Source organism: Mesoplodon bidens (genome assembly GCF_964165515.1).
Source record: "Mesoplodon bidens genome assembly, chromosome: 13".
Lineage (NCBI taxonomy): Eukaryota > Metazoa > Chordata > Mammalia > Artiodactyla > Ziphiidae > Mesoplodon > Mesoplodon bidens.
Window position 1 is genome coordinate 18,680,684 of NC_138169.1, and position 15,425 is coordinate 18,696,108.

The 15,425-nt window shown below is 46.0% G+C and overlaps 1 protein-coding gene across 2 annotated transcripts in view; it reads right to left on the reverse strand.

Moving 5' to 3' along the window:
* USP30 (ubiquitin specific peptidase 30) overlaps positions 1–15,425 on the reverse strand; it is a 28,616-nt gene that overhangs the window by 11,637 nt on the left and 1,554 nt on the right. Inside the window, exons 2-6 of one of the 2 annotated variants that reach the window (XM_081252934.1) lie at positions 13,918–14,027; positions 12,250–12,432; positions 6,257–6,360; positions 1,458–1,556; positions 666–708 (exon numbers count right to left, since the gene is read on the reverse strand). In XM_081252934.1, coding sequence (XP_081109060.1) covers positions 666–708; positions 1,458–1,556; positions 6,257–6,360; positions 12,250–12,432; positions 13,918–14,027 — 539 coding nt within the window. Of the gene's footprint in view, positions 1–665; positions 712–1,457; positions 1,557–6,256; positions 6,361–12,249; positions 12,433–13,917; positions 14,028–15,425 lie in introns of both variants that reach the window. The other variant, XM_081252933.1, reaches the window with a different exon arrangement.

The window sequence follows — 15,425 nt, forward strand, 5'->3', positions numbered from 1 at the left end:
CCACGGGCTCCAAGTCAGGCCAGCCTGGGCTGGGTCCTGGCTTTGCTTATTAGCCATGTGACCAGAGCCAGAGACTTCATCCCTGTAAGCCTCAGTTTGCTGGAAATGGGGGTAATTATGACCCCACGATCCTCCATACCGCCAACTTCACAGAGCTGTTGGGAGGCTTAAATGAGATATTACAGTGCCTGGCACACGGTATGGACCCAAAAGAGAACTGTTCTCATTACTACCAGCGTGCAAAGGAATTGATACATCATTTTTTTTTAAGTGTTAAGAAAACAATAATTTCCTTCTAAGGAGGAAGGGATCATTTGCAGGAATAGTTGGCCAAAGTGTAAATGCTGAGGACACGGCAGTTTCAGCTTATTAAGTTCACCAGAGGACCAATTCAAGAAGGAAAAGAAAAACCCTAGTTTGAGGGAGAAATAAGTCTGTTCAGAGGAAACTGAGCAGGGCTCGGGTGTGATGGAACAATTCAAGATGTTCACCAGGGGGACAGTTTAAAACTGTTCCCAAAACACAAGTTCCTTTCAAGTACACACACTCCAAGTCAGCATGGGTGTCACCAGAAAAAACATTATTTTTAGAAAACATAAAGCAAATTATTGTCATTTCTAAAAAGTACACATCTCACGTGTTACAGTTCAACAGAAAATGGTTACCTCTGGTGTGGCAGGTGATCTGTCTGGGAGTCATTTCTGACTGCTGCTGTAGGGGACGAAAAAGAGAGAGTCTGAAAACTCTACTGCAATCTCTCTGATCACCCACCCTCACCCCACTCCTAAATCTCACAAGTTTCTGTGCTGACTGCACAGTTCAAAATCAACTTTATTTATTTATATATTTCTTTACTTTTAGGCCATGCCGCTCGGCAGGTGGGATCTTAGCTCCCCGACCAGGGATCGAACCCGAGCCCTCTGCCTTAGAAGCACGGAGGCTTAACCACTGGACCACCAGGGAAGTCCCTAAAAATCAACTTTAAACCAAGCTTCCTAAAAGGGGCCTTAATTATGCTCTCTGGTTGGTTACTGTACCTGTTCCTTCACCAAATGCAATTGAACATACTGCCTCTCCAGAATATTCCCCCCCTTTTACTAATTAACTTTTATCAACTCCCTAACATTTATAATGTGCCAGAGAAATAAGATTCATTTAGCATTCCTGTGGCTCCTTGTTCTCCTGTAGTAAATAGGGGGGAAAAATACATTCTTTCATCTCAAGCCCAACACAAATTGCAGCAAGGAATCGTTTTTTAAGAGCTTGACATCCCTAACCAAAGTCACCAACTGCCAAGTGTGACGTTTAAGACCCTCCCCCAGCCTCACTCCCACTACTGGGTTTTTATCGAATCTTACTTTTGAGTTTGAAGTTACACGAAAATTACATTTGTATTCCCTGTACCTGTTCAATATGCACAGACCGCGTTCATTGTATTGAGAGTGTTAATGGTTTACCTCTAGGGAATGCACATCAAACAGATGTGTGACCCGGGGCTGGTGGTCCCGCTCATCCTCCAAAGACGAGGTAATGACATGGAATAACTCATGAGCGTCCTGTCAAAGGGCAAAGCATTCTTCAGAGTGGCCCGAAGAGGCCGCGGCAACGTCAGAACCACCCCTGTGTGGACCACCAGCAAGACCCCCTATGGCTAAGGTGGGCAGAATTTGCTTTCCACCTTCTCAAGGCCCAGTGCGTTAAATGGAAATGGTTACATCCTAGACATTTTCACGAGTAAAGGCCCTCAACTGAGAGGCCCAAGGGGAGAGAGAAGGGACGAATGCTGGGTGTGCAGGCTTCACACTGATCTGAGCCATCTCTGAGCCTGTTTTTGTTTTTTGTTTTTTGTTTTTTTTTTTGCTGTACGCGGGCCTCTCACTGCTGTGGCCCCTCCCGTTGCGGAGCACAGGCTCCGGACGCGCAGGCTCAGCGGCCATGGCTCACGGGCCCAGCTGCTCTGTGGCATGTGGGATCTTCCCGGACCGGGGCACGAACCCGTGTCCCCTGCATCGGCAGGCGGACTCTCAACCACCGCGCCACCAGGGAAGCCCTCTGAGCCTGTTTTAGCTGTACTGAGATGGCTCTGACCTCGGCTCTACCTGACTACTGTTCTGTTTTCATTGTGGTAAAACACTCATCCAGTTTAAGCTTTTTAAGTGTACAGCTCATTGGCATTAAGCACATTCACACTGCTGTGCTACCATCACCACCGTCCATCTTCAGAACGTTTTTCATCTTCCTAAATGGAAACTCCACGGCCACTAAACACTAACTCCCCAATCCCCCGCGCCCCTCGGCACCCACTGTTCTACTCTGTTGTCTATGAATTCCGCTTATCCTCAGGTAAGTGGAATCATACAGTATCTGTCCTTTTGTGACTTACTTGTTTCACTTAGCACAATATGCCGATTCATGTACGATGTAGCACAGAATTTCCTTCCTTTTAAAGGCTGAGCAATACTCCACTACGCACACCTATCACATCTTGTTTATCCATCAGCCATCGATGGGCAGGTGAGCTGCTTCCGCCTTTCAGCTGTCGTGAATGCTGCTGCTGTGAACAGGGCTACACAAAATATCCGAGTCCCTGCTTTCAGCTCTTTCGGGCGTACACCCAGAAGCAGAATGGCTGCCTCGTGTGGCAGGGGACCATTTTTTAAGGATCAACTCAAACGCCCCTCTCCCCAAAAGCCAAAGCCACCCCGACTCTCCTGGGATGGGCAGCCCGTCCCCCCTGAGCTCTGACGCGGCTGATACTGGGCTGCCACCCTTGGCTCTGTCCACAGTCACCAGAGCCATCTGTTTCTAAAGGCAAATGACTTTTCTCTTCTGCTTTCAACCTCCCGATGGCCTCCACTGCTGCAGTGAACGGCTCCCTTCTTAGCTGGCCAGCCCTGACATGCCCCGGCCCTAGAACCCTCTCCCCGCCCCAGCCCCTGGCCTTCTCTTGCTCCCTGAATGCGCCAAGCCGGCTCCCACCTCAGGCCTGGCTCTGTCCCGCGCCCAGGTCTTCACGCGGCCGCCTCTCTCTCATCCTTCAGGGCTCCTCAGGGAACCCTCTGTCACCAGCCCTCCCTGACCTAACCTCACCCCGGCCATTCAGCAGCGGCCCCGCAGTCTCTCCCTCCAAACCACCCGCTGAATCCCTGAGGTCTCTCCATCTGGCCTGCCTCAGCCCCAGCCTGAGCCGGACCCTCCCCGGCCTCGGTGTCTGCACGGCTGCCCAGCTTTCCTCTCTGCTCCCGTCCTGCCCCCCTGCACCCCTCCTGTACACAGAGGCCGGCGTGGTCCTGTTCACATGTTAGGTCGGGCCAAAGCTCCGAGTGGCTCCCCCTGCGCGCAGAGCAGAAGCCCAGCTCCGGCCCTCGGCCTCCCAGGCCCTGCGGTCCCCGCAGGCCCCGCTCCTCCACTGCTTGCCCTGCCCTTCCTACCCTTCTCAACTCTGTGTCCCCGCAGGCCCCGCTCCTCCACTGCTTGCCCTGCCCTTCCTGCCCTTCTCAACTCTGTGTCCCCGCAGCTGCTCGAGGCTTTTGCCCCGGCTCTGCTCCTCCGGCTGGCACACCGCGCCCACAGCACCCCGGGCCTCGCTCCTCTTTAGACTCCAGGTCTCAGCTGAAACCTCAGGTCTCTAGAGAAGCCGCCCCCGCTAAAGGAGTCCCCCTGCCGCTTTCCTCTCACCGCCCGCCCTCCCTCCCCACACTTTCTCACATCACCTTCTCAGCACACGTTAAGGTTACCTGTGGTTGGTCTGCAGCCCCACCCTCACTACACCGCGAGCTCCTTGAGCACAGGGCCCCTGCAAGTCACACTTGCTGCTACCACAGTGCCCTCAGCAGGCCCTCCCCGAGGCCGGCATCAGTAAGCATTTGTTGCATGTATACATGAATCCACTCTGAGGCTATGACCAGCAGTTGGCGAGAGAGTGATGGAGACTCAAAGGTAAGAAAGCAAGGCTCCTGCCCTCAGGGACTCACCACCCAGGGGCAGACATGGCAGCCTTGCTACTATCTAGCAGTGCAATGCTATGGCCCTGTTAGGACCAGTGAGCCCTGGACATGGAGCTGAGGGAGGATCATCTCTTCCTGCAAGGCTCGGGGAGCCTTGACAGACCAAGCATCTGGGCCAGCCCATGAAGCATGAGCAAGGGTTCACCACAGAGAAAAATCCCAAGACAGGATGGGGTCGGATCCAAAACTTATTCTGTCACCATCAGCCATGTGACTACTTGGCCTTGAGAAAAGGAACAGTATTGCAGAAGAGCTGAAGAGCAGCCACTTTAGTGCCAGACTGGCTTGAATTCTGGCTCTGCCACTCAAATAGCTGTGTGGCTTTGGGCAAGTCACTTGACTGCTCTGAACCTCAGTGTTCTCATCTGTAAAATGGGGATAGTAACAGTAACTCCTTACAGGGCTGTGGTGAGGACTCAATCAGATAATTCACATACCTGGCCCAAAGCACCCCACAGCTCTAGCTTTAGACACTGAAAAGTGGTTGGATGACCAGATCATTAACAGTGAAGGTGTGGACAAGGCCCCATGCTAGATGCTCTGGATACCTTCAAAGAAGAACAGAACCAGAGACAGACATGCTTTCTCCTTCCCACGCATACTACGGCACTCTGTGGCTCAGTGTCAGACACTGGAAATACTCCCCAGGAGCAACTGGGACTTAAGTGGGTCCTTGACAGAAGAGCAGGACTTAGAAAAGGAATGTGGGCAAAGAATGTCGCCTGTCCTATCAGTAAACAAAGGACGTTGCTGGCCACCAAGCCATCAGCTCCTGCAGCCGCCCCCTACTGTGTCCTCTGAGGGGATTCAAGATGGAGAAAAGCAGGATACCGGCCCTAGACAGCTAAGGGGCATCTCGAAGGAATGATTTCAATGAACTCAGACCCTTGCATCTTCCCTTACACAGAAAAAATGCTAAATTCATTAACTTGACATGTCTGTTTTTTCTTTAATTAACAGTAATCTTTTGATGTTCTGACTACCTGTTTTTGTTTTTGTTGTTTTTGCAAACACTTGATATATCCTGCTCCCCCCTTACCTCTTGGGAGCAGTCCCTCAGAGCCATCTGAGAGGCTGCCTCCCGGGCTTAGGTCCTCAGGACGTCTGTCAAATAAAACCTAATTCTCAACTTTGAGTTTGTACATTTTTTTTCAGGCGACAGGTATCTGATGTTTTTAAGGACTAAATCTCAGTCACTGTCTCAGCTTAGAGAAATGTAAAATGTAGCTAAATAATTCCAGTTACCAGAGGAGGATTTTAAAAGTGTTCCCTAAATGGAAAAATATTTCAACACATAATGCATTAATCGAGAAGCACTGTAAGAAAGTATAGGATACTCTCAACATCGTGTTTAAGAAGTAACACATACATGGCTTCAGATGAAAGTGGAAACAGAGATCATCTCTAAAGAAGAGGGGAGAGAGGAAGCCTTCCCGTCTCACTTCTCCGTTTTTACATGCCTCCTGCTTCAGCCCCACAGTTTTGGGAGCCCAGGGGCTCTGGTCCAGGGGCTACCTGGGGGAGGCAGAAGCAGCCAACCCAACACTGGCCAGGGCCAGCCTGGAAATGTGGTGGCGGGGACGGACCGCCGGAAGTGTACACCAACGGAAGCGAAATTTTTGGTCCCTAGAGCTTCACTCTCTCAGTCTCAGCCTCGTCCTCTGGGGAAGAGGAGGAGGGTGGCCAGTACCAAAGAAGACAAGGAAGCTGTAGTCGTGGAAAAGGGGGGCGGGAGTGGCTGAAGGAAGGCCCTGGGACTGCGTATGACGGCTGCTCAAGGTTTGCGGCCACTTTAAGCCAGCCTCCGAAGACTGATATATATATATATATATTTTTTTTTAATGAAGGTATAGTCTAAAAAAGAGTCTCACCCAAACCTCTGAGCCTCTAAGGTAAAGCCACCTGCTTCTCTCTAATAGGCCCCAGATGTCCCCACTGTCCACTGAAATGCAAAGTCACTCAGGAACTAAAGAGATTTTCCCTCTTTGGCAGCTGTGTGCTCATGCCCTATCCTGTGAACCTTCCCTCTCCCCTGATTGCGAGAGCAGGAATAAAGTTCACAATCTGGTCTCGGGACACTAAGGCTGTCTAAAATGTCACAGAAATGTCCACGCAGGTCAGACAACTGCAAGGTCAATGCTGGCGTTTATTCTTCCCGCTGCAGCAATGCAGCTGTTTCTGGGGCTCAGGCCCCACCTCATTAGTGGGAAAGATTCTCCAAGGAAACCTGCTTTGAATGTTGTGTTCACCTGCTCTTCAAACGAAGAGATCTGCCATCTGTACATTCTTAAGACGTCCAACAAGCAGCTTGCATCCAAGACCTCTTCATCAGTGACTTCTTGGCAGGATAAAGCTGGGAACAAAAAAGGTAGCACAGTTATTAAGTGAACCAGCACAACAACTAACCAGAAAAGCTGCACAGCACAACGTGTCAAAGCTAATTAAAAATGTAAGGACTGTAAAATTCACCTTGGAATTCTATCTCTTTCATTATTCTTCCTTGTAGCCTTACCCAATGCTTAGTACACTAGTAGACACTTCGTGTTTGTCGAAAGAACGTAATTTTTCATGAGGCTGCACCATTTAAATAAAGTAATTGACTTTCAGATATCTGAATTACTATCATCAATATAAATTTACTGTTGCAAGATTTGTAGTGAATAAAATGATTTTAACTCACAACTCTGAGGGACAGGAGGGCCTTTAAACAACCATCTGGTCCAACCCTACACTCACTGCCCTAACCCCTCTCTACAGGACTCTCTCCTGTGGCCATAAGGCCTTCTCTTGGATTTGTTTGCCTTTGAGTTTCTGATTATCACCGCAAAGCATCAAGCTCTATGAGGCAGCCTGAAACGGCCTTCTGAGTGGTTTACTTTTCAATCAAGGTAGAATCAAGCCTAATAGACAAAAATAAAAGTCTGATGGGCTTATGAATTTATATTACAATTACATCTAGATGGGGGTTGGCAAACTTTTTCTGTAAGGGGTCAGCTAGTAAACATTTTAGGCTTTGCAGGTGTCTGTAGCAACTACTCATCTCTGCCCATGTAGCACAAAAAGCAGCCATAGATGACAGATAAATAATACGTAATATGACATATTACATAAATAATATGTCATATTACATATTACATAGATAATATGTAAACAAACGGCCATGGCTGTGTTTCAATAAAACTTTATTCACAAAAACAGGCGGTGGGTCTTCCCTGGTGGCGCAGTGGTTAAGAATCCGCCTGCCAAAGCAGGGGACATGGGTTCGAGCCCTGGTCCGGGAAGATCCCACATGCCACGCAGCAACTAAGCCCGTGCGCCACAACTACTGAAGTCCGCACACCTAGAGCCCGTGCTCCACAACAAGAGAAGCCACTGCAATGAGAAGCCTGCGCACCGCAAAGAACAGTAGCCCCTGCTCGCTGCAACTATAGAAAGCCCACGCACAGCAACAAAGATCCAATGCAGCCAAAAATAAATAAATAAATAAAGTTATTTAAAAAAAAAAAAAGCGGTAGGCCAAATTTGGCCCAAGGGCCATAGTTTGTTGATTCCTGATCCTGACCATCCCCCATGCCATAGCATATTATTATGGACCAGTATATCACACTGGGCCAGTACTGCTAGTGCAGAGGAGATAAAAATACAGGAGCCTGCCCTCTCAATGCAGCTTCTGGGAGTTCAGTGATTCTCCAGATAAACTAAGCCAGCCTGTTTCTCCTCCTTGATTTGCAGTCAGTGAACCTGCGAGATAGCTCTGAATACTTCAGACTCTGACTCTGGAGGGTCTGAACACTGCCAACGCCAACCCTGTCAGAACGTGGCTGGTGCCGCGGGTGGTGACCTGTGGTGGAGAAGCAGCGGTGTTGGCAGCCAGTAGCCAGTTATCAGTGCAAATAAACCCTGAGGTCAGACCTTTACCCTCCAGTATGAAGGAGAGCCGTCAGGAGAGGTACTGTTCCTTCCTTCTTCTTCCTACATTCCCAGGCAGCCCTTCTGTTAGCTTTTACCCTCCCAAGGAAAATCTGAATGTCCCCTTCAGCCCAATTTTGCCTACAATGCTGTGTGGCAATGTGGCAACGTCTACTAATTTTCATATCTTACAATCCAGCAGTATGACTTTCTCAGGATCTACCCCAGGGAAAGAGGTGCCTATGTGCACGATGGGCATGTACAAGGATGTTCACTGCAGCCTGTTTATGTAGACAAGGCACCGGAAGCAAATGGCTAAGTAAACCAGGATATCTTGCGATTATGGATGCTATGCAGCTGTAAAGGTGTGTGACGTTTGTAAATCACATGTTCGATAAGGGCTTGAGATCCAAAATATATAAGGAACTCCTAAAACTCAACAACAACAAAAATACAGAAAACCAAATTAAAAAATGGACAAAAGATCTGAATAGACGTTTCATAAAAAAAACACAAAAACCCCCTAGAAATGGCCAATAAACACATGAAAAGATGCTCAACATAACCTATGATTAGGGAAATGCAAATCAAGACCACAATGAGATAGCACTTTCACACCCATCAAAAAGACAGACAATAACAAGTGCTGGTGAGGATGTGGAGAACTGGAACATTTGTGCACTGCTGGTGGGAATGTAAAATGCCAAAGCTGCTATGGAAAGCAGTATGGTGATTCCTCAAAATAGTAAACAGAATTACCATTTGATCCAGCAATTCCACTTCTGGGTCTATACCCCCAAAAATTAAAAGCACAGACTTGAACAGATATCTGTACACCAGTCTCCACAGCAGCATTATTCACAATGGCCAAAAGGCGGAAACAACCCAAACTTCCACTGACCTATAAATGGATAAACAAAATGTAGTGTGTATACACATACATATACACACACAGCGGAATATTACTCACATTCAGCCTTAAAAAGGAATGAAATTCTGACATATGCTACAATGTGGATGAACCTCAAGGACATATGCTAAGTGAAATAAACCAGACATAAAAGGACAAATATTGTATGATTCCACTTAAATATGGTACATAGTCAAACTCACAGAGACAGAAAAGAGAATAGTAGTTACCAGGGTCTGGGGGCAGTGGAAAATGGGAAGTTATTGTTTAATGGATACAGAGTTGCAATATGGGAAGACGCAAACTTTCTGGAGATGAATAGTGGTCATGGTTGCACAACAATGTGAATACTACAGAACTGTTTACTTGAAAATGGTTATGGTGGTAAATTTTACATTATGAATATTTTACCTCAAATTTTAATTAATTAATTAATTAATTAATTAATTTTTTGCCGCATGTGGCCTTCGTTTCTGCGCACGGGCTTTCTCTAGTTGCGGTGAGCGGGGGCTACTCTTCGTGCGGTGTGCAGGCTTCTCATCGCAGTGGCTTCTCTTGTTGTGGAGCACGGGCTCTAGGTGCGCAGGCTTCAGTAGTTGTGGTGCACAGGCTTAGTTGCTCTGCGGCATGTGGGATCTTCCTGGACCAGGGCTCAAACCCGTGTCCCCCGCATTGGCAGGCAGATTCTTAACCACTGCGCCACCAGGGAAGCCCCTTCACCTCAATTTTTTTAAATGGGCAAAGGAGGGGCTTCCCTGGTGGTGCAGTGGTTGGGAGTCCGCCTGCCGATGCAGGGGACGCGGGTTCGTGCCCCGGTCCGGGAAGATCCCACATGCCGCAGAGGGGCTGGGCCCGTGAGCCATGGCCGCTGAGCCTGCGCATCTGGAGCCTGTGCTCTGCGATGGGAGAGGCCACAGCAGTGAGGGGCCCGCGTACCGCAAAAAAAAAAAAAAAAAATGGGCAAAGGATATGAGCTGGAAGTTCACAGAAGACAAAATATATGAGACCAGTAAACTCACAAAAAGAAAAAAAAAAACGGTGAATGAGGTAGAGCTACAAGTAATGAAATGAAATGGCCATTTTTCTAATACATGTCACGTTATTTGGTCATGAAAAAAAAAACAAAACAATATATCATTTCTGTGGGTCCTTAGAAACATAGAAAATGGTCTGGAAGGTTATACTTATTTTTACTTTTGGGAAGGAAGGAAGGGAGCGGGACTGGGGTAGTGATAAAGAGAATTTTAGCCTTATCTGTAATGCTTTAATTTTTTAACAAGAAGAATTTACTGGGCCTCCCTGGTGGCGCAGTGGTTGAGAGTCCGCCTGCCGATGCAGGGGATACGGGTTCGTGCCCCGGTCCGGGAGGATCCCATATGCCGCGGAGCGGCTGGGCCCGTGAGCCATGGCTGCTGAGCCTGCACATCCGGAGCCTGTGCTCCGCAACGGGAGAGGCCACAACAGTGAGGCCCGCATACCGCAAAAAAAAAAAAAGAAGAATTTACTCATGAATTACTTATATAATGAAAAACTATTTCTAAAAACCAAAATAAAAGACACTGAGAAGCAGAAGCAGAGAAGGAAAGATATAATGGGAGGACAACACCTAACCCTACATTATGACACCTATGTGGACATGTCAGTTCTTCACACAGTCTTTGGGATGGTATGCTTTTTTTTAACAGGGCAGTAAAAGAAATTATTTTCAAGTTGCCTCTTTTTTTTTTCAAGTTGCCTCTTATACAGAAGAGCAGAAGTTACTTTTCATAAAGGTTTCTGTGTCAAGCTGAGATCATACCTCAGTGAAGCAATATTTAGCTGAGTGTTTTTAAAATCAATTTTTTTTCTGACTATGTGAGTAATACACACTTACTATTGAAAGTTTTTTCTTTTTCATGTTTTTAAACTGTCACCTGCACCATGCCAAAATAGCCATGGCTAACATTTTGGCTTTTTCTGTCCAGCCTTTATCTGTGGAAATTTTTGCTTTGGCTGAAGTAAAATTATACCATATTTCGTACCCCACTCTTTCAAACTTAATAGGATAGTCTATGCCCTCTCCCAAATTAAAAACAAAACAGAAACATTTCATAAAGATGATTCTTAATGGCTATGCAACATTCCATTGATTGCTTAATCATTCTACTGCTGGATAACCATATTCTTTCCTTTTTCCCCCCAACACCACTAGGTGCTGGAGATCTTTGCACATATAGTCGGCCGTCCATACCCACTGGTTCAGCATCCTCAGATTCAACCAAGGATTGAAAATACTCAGGAAGGGAATTCCCTGGCGGTCCAGTGGTTAAGATTCCACGCTTCCACTGCCAGGGGCCCAGGTTCAATCCCTAGTCAGGGAACTAAGATCCCGCTGCACAGTGCAGCCCCCCAAAAAGAAAATACTAAGGAAAACAAATTCCAAAAAGTTCCCCAAAGCAAAACTTGAATTTGCCAGGCACCGGCAACTACTGACATAGCATTTACATTGTATCAGGTATTATAAGTAGCATAGAGATGATTTAAAGCTTATGGGAAGATGTACACAGGTTATACACAAACACTACACCATTTCATATAAGGGACTTGAGCATCTGCAGATTTTGGTATCTGCGTGTGGGGCTGTCCAGATGCTACAGGAGGAAACCCAGCTCTACAGTCAAAAAAAGTGGTTTCAAAATGAAGTTAGATTGGTGGCTTCCAAAAACCTTTACCTAGCCCATGTACACTGTGACTCTCCAAGCTCGGGGCCAGTATTGGGCCATTCCCACACTTGTTTGCCCTGAGAACTCCACTGCAGGCTAGTGTAAATCATGGTCCACCAATTACTTGGTCAAATGGTACTGAACATTTTGCAAGCTATTACTGTGCCAGTTCCACTGTTTTCCAGAAAGGCTGCCCCAAGTTACACCACCACCAGCATTTATGAACGTGTCACCCAACAGCTGTGGATTTTCCAATCTTTGCTGACAGGCCAAAAAATGGTACCTCACTATTATGTTATTTATATTTCTTTGATGATGGTCAAATTGCTTATTTTGTTTGTTAGATGCATTCTGTATCTATCTCAATACAATCTGTATTACTTCTTTTGTGAATTACCTTATTTCCTAGGCTAAGACACTTCTTGTTTTTAAACTTTGATGTTTGTGAAACCAGAGTACTACTTCTTACAGTCAAAATGCTTAAATGGAAGTGGATTTTTCTCCTTCCCTAAAAAGCTGTTACTAAACTGACAAGTTTTAAAATAAATAATTACAGCTTTGTTAAAAAAAAATACCTGTCTCTATCTATTGGGCCCTTAGTGCTTTTATCATAATGATAGGTATGATCTTTTTCTACATAAAGGTTATTAACCTTTTGCCTGCCATCTGGGCTGCTGCTTTGAAAATGCACAGCACGCCCTTTACATTTCCAGGTAGGTACCTTTCAAGAGATGCAACAGTGTCAAGGACAAGCGCTGGTGTTGGGGGGACTCCTCCTGACCCCTGGTGTACTGGGTGGTGAACTCTTCCAGCCACTTGATGAAGGTGGGGCAGGCAGACAGGCCTTGCAGCAGGGAGTTCATGAAGCAGGTGTTCCCCAGGTTGACAAGGCCAGGCACAAGCCCTAAAAAAGTGGGGGGGAACAAGAGAACAGTGCATTGCATTGGACCATCTCCTTTGTCTTCTCCCATTTGGGACCCAGAATTCCTGCACCATGGCCTTAGATTGAAAACCCCTACCTCAGAAAGTCCTCATCCACAGAGAGCAGGGGGCCAGGCATCCTGTCCTAGCCGAGGCCCAGTCCTACCACTGCTCCTTCAGGAGACCGTAAGCCACAGAAGGACAAGTCCAGGCCGCGTGTGACTACTGAAATGCACCAGAGTGTCTGGCACAGCCTGGCTTCCATTCAATGTTCAGAAACACTTAGTAACCTCTCTCTCTCTTTCTCTCCCTCACACTCTCTCTCTTCTTTGTTAAGAAAGCAATGTTTCTCACAACAGAAGAAAACAATTGTTCTGTTCTTGTTCCCCAGGACAATGATTTTGTTCTTATAATCAGTGGGAAAGACACCACTCCTGCCATTCTGATCAGTCCTTCTGCAAAGAGATCAACAAAACCTGACATACTTCCCTCTTCTGCTGAAATTAAAAAACAAAAACAAACAAAAAAACCTTTTTATTATGAGAGTTCTCAAACATGCACAAAAGAAGAGTAGATATCTAATGAACCCCACTTAAAACCATCCCCAGATTTAACAGTGATCAACATTTTGCTACACCTGTCCCTTTTACGTATTTATTTATTTTGGCTGAATTTTAATCAATATAAGTAGAGCAACATTGCCAAAGGGGAGCATTTTTAAAAATAAGGAAATAGATTTTTGTGTTAGTGAAGAAACGAACTTGAAACATTTACTAGTGACTAGCAGCTATATTCAGTGAAAGCACAAAGGCGTCACACAACTAGGCAGCTGTACAACTGAAAAACACAATGGCCATAGCAATGAGAACACAGACAATTAAGCCATTTGAAATTTTTCATTACGAAGCATGTCTCACACTCATGACCGTAGTGGGGGTGAAATATAAATCTTTTTATTATGGGGTATAAAATAATGAGTCATTAAAATTAACTTCTGTTTAAAAGAAAGTACTATTGACAAAATTGAAGATACAAGAGAATCAAAAATGTCCTCCCCTTTTTGTACTGTTTTTTTTTTTTTTTTTTTAAAAGGGCTTTTTATTTTTTTTAGTAATTTATTTATTTATTTTTGCTGTGTTGGGTCTTCGTTTCTGTGCGAGGGCTTTCTCTAGTTGTGGCAAGCGGGGGCCACTCTTCATCGCGGTGCGCGGGCCTTTCACTGTCGCGGCCTCTCTTGTTGCGGAGCACAGGCTCCAGACGCGCAGGCTCAGTAGCTGTGGCTCACGGGCCTAGTTGCTCCGTGGCATGCGGGATCCTCCCAGACCAGGGCTCGAACCCGTGTCCCCTGCATTAGCAGGCAGACTCTCAACCACTGCGCCACCAGGGAAGCCCCCCTTTTTGTACTGTTTTTAAACAATAAGAGTTTGGGTCCAGTCTCTAGACCACGATCCAAAGGCTTCATTCTTACCTTTTCTACGCTTCTTTCTTTCTGTAATGGGACCCCATATAACATATATTCCTGCTGCTAGCGCAGCGGCAATTCCACCTATAACGCCCCAGTTCTTCATGAGTTTATATCTAAAAAAGAAAATAAGTTTACTGTCTTTCCTCATCACAAATGCAATATGTGTATATACAGGTACAGGTACACAGAAATAACATTTCATCAAAATAACCCACTGGCCTGCCAAATACCTAGCTTTCAGATTAAAGTAATATACAGTATAGGATTATGTCTTGAAAATCAGCACATTTAGACATTAGGATCTAAAACCTAAGTCAGAGCACAGCCTCCCCAGGGCCCCACCGGCCAGGGCTTTCCTCCTGCTCTGCCTCTCATTCTGCTGCCATCTTGGCCGCCACCCTGGCCACAGCCAAGCTCCCACCCCAGGGCCTCTGCACTGCTGCTCCCTCTGCACTGCTGCTCCCTCTGCCTCAGATGCTGTTCCCTCAGGTCCCACTGCTGGGCTCACTGCCCCCCCCCCATTCCTTTACTTCTAACAAACTACTAGAACCTGTGCTCGTGGCCCTTTTACCCAGTTCTACTTTTTCTTTTTACCACAGAGCTCACCACCTTTCAACCTAACTTTCACTTATTCACCACGTTTATTTTCGGTCTCCCGCAAATGAAAGGCAAAGTCCCCACGGGCAGGGATCTTTGTTTTACACACTAACATATCCCAAGTGTTTCCAAGTATTTAGATCACATAGTAGGTTCTCGATGATACTTATTGAATGATTGGGACCTGGAGAAATATAGAAATGGATTTATCTTTTAGGTTATTAAATGGGGTGGGGGAGAGGCATACAATAGTATAAAAGATCTTCTAAATATTTATTAAATTACAGATTTCTTCATTTGAGGCGTGACTCGAATACGGAAGTTATTCTTTTACTACAAATAAAGAAATTTCACCAGTAACTTAAAACACTGTCTTCATACACAGTTATGTATTTCCACTAAATAAGGCAACCAATATATGTACCTACATATATCTGTGCAATATATACCTGTATATATGTGTTAGCTACACATATGTTTGTGTGTATGCTTAAATATTCTTATCCCAATATATGGATCACGTGAATATTGTTTTGACCTCAACTCAGTCAACATTAACTCAGGGAAGAGCCACTGGTAATACTAGTAACTCTGTCTACAACAACCAACATTTTTCCAATGTCATGGCTGATGTGATACACAACTGATGACTGAACTTCAAATAAATCTTTGTTCTCCCAAGACAGTGTCGGTAGAATGCGCACAGAACTTGGTTAAGAAAGTGGAATTCCATAACCTGGTTCAGTTCTTGTTCTGCTATTCCCTGTGGCGTCACTGCACCTTCTAAGCCTCAGCTTCCTCATCTGTACAATGGGGACAATTGTGAGACCTACCTTACAGAATTAATGTAAAGACTGAATAAGTGCTAATGCATGGGGTGCATAGTAAGAGCCTAACAAATGTTAGCTGCTGCA